The sequence below is a fragment of the Magallana gigas genome, chromosome 7 (assembly GCF_963853765.1).
Source record: "Magallana gigas chromosome 7, xbMagGiga1.1, whole genome shotgun sequence".
Lineage (NCBI taxonomy): Eukaryota > Metazoa > Mollusca > Bivalvia > Ostreida > Ostreidae > Magallana > Magallana gigas.
The window spans coordinates 35,624,176-35,630,546 of record NC_088859.1 but is presented as its reverse complement, the minus strand read 5'-3'; the positions used below and the strand labels follow the sequence as shown (position 1 = coordinate 35,630,546).

Below are 6,371 nucleotides of genomic sequence, written 5' to 3'. Positions count from 1 at the left end.
TTGTTTGATTAAATTATAGATTTTGGAATTGTATCCACTTCATGGTTTTGAAAATGCAATGTACTTTCGAGAAACACAAACGATCCATCCACCCTCAATATAATTTTACAGGACTGCAAAGGACATTTATCAAAGAGAGGTGACTCTGAAAAAGAAAATTAATCCGACCATTGACAAATCTTAGGAAAACTTTTAGAGTAGAACAGAAGAAAAAACAAAACTCAACCGTCCACATGTAATGGTTGCATTACTCAACACCTGCGTCAAAGGTTTAAAAAACGTTTAATGAAGTTATAGAACATCTTAAAGACGGACTTAACTTGCAAAAAGCTATTCGACACGGAGCTTATCATTGCTTACAACACACACAAACATTTAGGAGATCTTTTGATATTTATCGTTTACATAAGGTACACTTAATTTGGACCCTTGATGAGGCCTACTTTACCGCCGAAACACTGTACACTACCATTACAACTACATGTATGCAACTATCAGGTGTGGTTTAGAGTGCTGGGTCCTTATATCTCAATATCAAGTGTGGTTGTTTGATGTTTTTTTTTAACGTTACAATTTTTCTTTTTCATAAGTCCCTATATATCCTATCATAAAATCAAGCTGAGGTTAGATGATGCGTTTGTTGTCATATATTTGACTCGCCCTGAAAAACATTTCTCAAGAATAAGCAATGGCAGTCTGCTGCGCAGAAAAAAAGATGTACGCACATGAATAACACTAAGTGTTAGTCTCTCTCTCTCTCATAATTCACATTTTTATACAAACTATTGATACAACCAATGATTGATTCAAATATTTATTATCAAAGTTACACAAAATTTGGAAAACTTTTCTTCAAAAGGACAATTTTTTTTGGCTTACTTAAGATAAAAAGATGGGGGGAAAACAAAACATAAAATTTTCTCATAATTTATAACTTATTTTTTTAATAACAAAAATGAATATAAGATGAACAAAAATTAAAGAAAATGAGAAGTAAATCTTTCTGTAGTATCATTTAAAGTAACATATCTCATTTTGTGAATATATGCATGTCATCTTTATAAGTTTATATAATAGTAGTTTGGTTGCTTTTACATCTGTAAAGGCTAGAAGGCCTCGGGAGCCAGACTAGATGGCTCTATGGTCGTGGTCGTTATATTTACCTCCTTAATATGAAGAGCTCTGCGTGGAGTTATAGGTAAATATTCAAAATTTAAAACTAAAATGTTTAAATTTTCCCGTTATGACAGAAAGTATCTTATTTTTAAAGGAAATATTTAAGGCAAGATATGACGGGTAATTTGTTAATTGTTGACCACAGAGAGAGAGAGAATGCTGAATTAATCTACAATATAACAATTGCTTTTCGTATTTGCAACGTTTGCTTTTAATTTTCTTGACAAAAAAACATTTTATGTGGTTTTCTTCAAAACTACGAGTAGAGCCAATCTAAGAAAAAATCTTAATAATAACTTCCTAATAACGTCTTTAGTGGTTATGCATCATATGCATTGGTTATACAATTGCAAGATTCAGTGGAAACTTTTACCTAGATCAGGACGTTGTGGCAGCATTCAACACAATAAAAATGAAAACCAAGTCATGGAATATTTAGTAATTTCAACTCGTTAACTAAAAAGTAAATATATTCATTAAGCTCATTTTTAGCTCATCTGGCCCAGAGGCAAAAGTGATCTTTTCTTATCAAAGCCTCATTTTTTCATGTATTCAATGTTGTTTGCTTCAGAGATTCTGACAGGTTTTTTTGAGAGTAAGTTTATGAATTAGAACCTATTTCATGTGAAGTGTATTGCTACCTTTGCTTCTGCGCATGTAGTTCTTGAGAGTTTGATGAATATTTGTTTATTTTATATGGGTAAACCTTTGAAAAGTTAAAAGCTTGTTTCCGAAGGCAATCATTGGCGATTTTAACAGGCACTTAATCATGATATTAAATGCTTTTTGCCATCTCATTAATTAATCAAAGTACCGAAGAACTGACGGGAGTTGATTTCATCGATGGTTATTTATTTTAAAATCAATGATATGTTATTTTGCATGACAAGTACAGGTAGTTTCTAATCTGTATTTGAATTACACACATTTTTATAATATGAATTTTTGGACTTTTTCGAGACAAGAATGTTAATAAAACCCCCATATGAATCTTGTTAAGTAATATTTAAAGATAGAATAAATTCATGATAATCAAACTATGTATTAGTGATAGAGATATTTCTGGAAAATTTATGGATCCAAGCAATATTGAATCTCGTCTCGTTCAACCAAACGCTCGGCTGTCGCCGTTAATCTCCGACAAGCAAGAGAGACTCTCTGCTTGTCGGTAATTTACGGAGACAGCCGAGCGTCGAGTTGAACGAAACTATATTGAACCCTGGCGTAAGAATGCATACAACTACAAAAAATATCTTAATTGTTCGTACCATTTAAAATCTGACTATTTTCAAGTTATTTATAAATATGTTTCCTTGAAAAACAATGCTTAAAGCTGCTTGGTCCGATTTTTTTTGTAATTACAGTATCAATTTTTTTTTCATACAAATCATTTATCTTAGAAAGTTATGGACTTTCTCCTATTTACACCAGCAGAATCAGTCTCCTTTCAAAGTAAGGAATATTCAAAGTAAATAAAAATAATTTCTCTTTGGGCAAACGAAAAAACAAACCAAAATGAACCAATGCATCACGGGAATGTTTAGAAAAGGAAACCGCTTGGTTTCGTCCCCCGAATGATTGGGGTTATTCAACCCGCATGCTATGCATCGATTGTAAAGAAAGCAGACTTTGGAAATATTAGCGAACAAAACGTACACGTTTATTTGTAATTTGTCTGATCATTTTGACTTTTATTTAAAGCGATCTCAAATTCGTAATACAACCATACCCGTCTCGTCGTCAGGGGTGAAATTTAACATGAGGCGAAATAACGCGGTACCTTTTAATGTCGTTTGTTTTGTTAGCAAATTTTGTACGTAGTTTTCTTCATTGAAATTGGGCATAATTGATGGGTAAAACTACTGCAATGTCTATTATTATACATATACTAAGCATAGCCATCGTTTAAAAGCGTGCATAAAATTTGATATAAAATCGGACCAAGCAGCTTTAAGCATACATTATTTCGGATTTATCAATTATTCTCAAGAACTAGTTCTTGTCAGCGGCGATGATTTGTGCTTTGGTCCAAACACTGTTTCACTTTCGGTTAGTCAGAGTAACTGCATAGGAGAGTTGAATAAAATCAACTCCCAAAAATGGCGTTATTACACGAGGCTCTTTTCATTCTATATTCAAAGCAATACAACAACCCATCTTTACAACTGCTTTTTCATTTATTTAAAATTTCATTCAGTGACATAATCAGAATCATTTGTTGTAGTTTGGGGATCTTGAGTACACCTATCCAGATGAAGACGCCAGAGCTGCAGCTCCTTCAGCCAGGAGGACAAGAAGAAAACCCCCACCTGCAATGAGTGGAATGAGAACTCCAGACCCTGACCTCTTGTTCATGTCAGTAGTAGGAGCAGTTGTAGGCATTGTTAGCGGTGGCATCGGTTCTGAAGTGAAAATTCAACGTTTGATTTTTTACCATCTAATGAAATTTCTTGCCTACAACTCTATGATACATATTTTCAGTTGTTTCTGAAAGCAGTTATTGTTTTTTCTTCCGTTTTCTTTAATTTGTTTTTTTTATTATTATTATTTGTAATTTTAATTATTTATCAATTTTTTCTAATGTATAAATTTAATAAATCAAATAAATTTTATTTGCTTATTAATGTATTTTTTTAAAAATTTCATTCAGCGTTCAGAAATAGAACATTGATCATCATTATTTTAATTTTTACTACGTTCATGATGAATTATTTTCTTGCGAAATTTAACACAAATTTCAATACCAATTTGCAAAGATGTTTACAGAGGAAGAGTCTATAATAATAGGAATAAATATTTTTATCTTATGGATCAGAATTTTCCTATAGAATATTTTCATATCATTATTTTCTGTTACGATTTCTGGTTTAAAACTGATACCTAACATTATGTGGGTTTTTGGTTGTTTTCTTTATTCCAACTGTGCAACCTTTTTATAGACCATACACCGGTATATTTATTTTTGGAAAGGGTAACAATTCCTAAAAACTGGTGATAAAAACTTGAGGAGGCTGGATGGCCAGAAATTAACCAACATATCTGCCGTAAATTTTTGAAAATGACATTCGTGCCAGAAAAGTTTCATATAGTAAGGTATCCAAACATTTTGGGTTTCAAATTTGAACATTTTCTCGTATCTTTATACAGTACAAAGCTAATGGAGGTGATATATAATCTAAAAATGATCGCCAACATCCAGTCTTCTTAATAATACCAATTCTGAATTGCTTGGTGCGTGGGGTTTTGTCATTATTATATTTACTTACTGTCACATTTTTCTCCATAGAATCCCATGTCGCATTTACAGGCGGTTTTATATATTCCATATTGGTTCTGGTAGATTACACATTGTCCATTCACACAGTCATCCACTTTGTTGTCTAACGGACTGCAACTGCCGAGATCTAAGAAAACATGGAGAGAAAACAAATTCTACCTATCACATTCTTTAATAACATCTTTGACGAAATAAAATTAGCATGGACTAATGTTAATAGTACATCATGAAATAGATATTGAAAATCTTTGTCGTAGTAGAAGTCAGTATATTTGAATTTTTTCTGCTTACAATTCTTTTATTCATTCGAAAACATTACACTGCGGATGCAGTCTTCGCATGAAAAGAAGATGGTTTCACTGAAAAACATATACAAATCACCATCAATTATTTTTAAATATCTAATTACTATTTTCATACCAACACATACTGTCACTGCTTTACTATCTATAGTTAGGCCCGGTACATCGATCTCATCAAAGCCTTCTTTACACTCGCATTCAAAACTGTGGTCATTATTTTCATCCTCACAGGTGGCATTGTCTGGACAGCTTCCATCATCAGCCTCACCTACACATATACCGAATGCGTCAACGGAAGCCAAGTAAAGCAACGCACAGAGCAAGAGACATTGGAATCCTCGCATTTTGTCAGGCTAATTTGTATTATCAAAGAGACCCAACTGTGCTCCTTTGTAACAGCGTGCTCAACGTGCATTTATATATACATGTCGCCTTAGCGATGATTGGAGGAAATTATTATTCGGATTCTCTGGAAATAGCATTTGATGTTAATACAAACGATAAATACCAAACCCCTTTTCTGTCATCAAGTCTACATCTTATATATACCTTAAGTAATTATTCATATACGGTAGAGCCTTGGGTCCATTTGGTATGAATAGATTGAAGAAGTCTCTAAGTGAACTTAATATGATGGTAAAACTCTTAAATCAGCTAGAGCTGCATAGGTTCTGGGGGTTTTCAGAGAAAGGGTCATTTGGTACCATAAATGTTGATGGCTAAGTAGGTAAAGAAAACATTGTTTCAATATATCTAATAACAAAAAAGCTGTTCGAGGAAACATATCATAAAGGAGTACAAAAGTAAAAAAAAAACTTTAGAAATACTAAATGTCTTTCAAAAAACTTAACTAGTAGACTAATTGTTCTCGAACAATTAGAGGTCTTTCCACTTTGTTATTTTTTGTTTACGGCGAGGTACAGAATACATAATAACTTGCTAGATTGCTCAATAAGGTATACAGTTTAGTTAGCCAGGAATGACATTTAGTTCTGAATTATGTCACGTGACTACTCAGGTAAGACAACAATAACGTGAGCTATACAACGTAAACATTTGCACTTTGTTGATTTTTTACACCATATTTTATCAAACATTTTTGCTGTTGTTTGAATTAATTAAATAGTTACTGTTACAAAATTATCATACCTGTAATATGTTGTACATTGAGTTAAGTACGACGCCATCAATGACTTTTAACGAGAATTATTTTTAATTCCCAGTTATTGTTTTAAAAATTCCTTGTTGTTTATTGTAAATGTATTTTGAATTACTTTTTTGAATTTTTTACCACTTACTCTGAACAAAACTGATGCTGGCCAGGTAAATATTCTTTACACAACACCCCTGCGAATGTGTTCGGAATGTTTTCTTTATCGTTGCTAAGTATGTAATAAATCCAGAAGTGCTTGAATGAAAGTTCACGAGAATTCCCCGACATTTGTTCAGTTCTTGTGAAATTTCGAGCGGAAGTATAAGTGTTCGGATAATATTCTCAAAATACGTAAAAATTGGTCGTTTTTTTCATAGCACATCCTACTTTGATTTATATTAAAACATGAAAATCTATTAAGATATAACATATATGTCTTATTTCATCATCTAGTGGTTATTTA

The 6,371-nt window shown here is 32.4% G+C and overlaps 1 protein-coding gene across 1 annotated transcript; it reads right to left on the bottom strand.

Annotated features, from left to right (window-relative positions):
- Positions 1-3,208: 3,208 nt before the first annotated feature.
- Positions 3,209-5,563, bottom strand: LOC117684497 (slit homolog 3 protein). Its single transcript, XM_066065900.1, has 3 exons — positions 4,874-5,563; positions 4,443-4,580; positions 3,209-3,578 (listed from the first exon to the last, which is right to left on the bottom strand). Exons 1-3 carry the CDS (start codon positions 5,097-5,099, stop codon positions 3,421-3,423), a joined length of 522 nt encoding a protein of 173 aa, XP_065921972.1. The 5' UTR covers positions 5,100-5,563; the 3' UTR covers positions 3,209-3,420.
- Between the last annotated feature and the right edge of the window lie 808 nt (positions 5,564-6,371).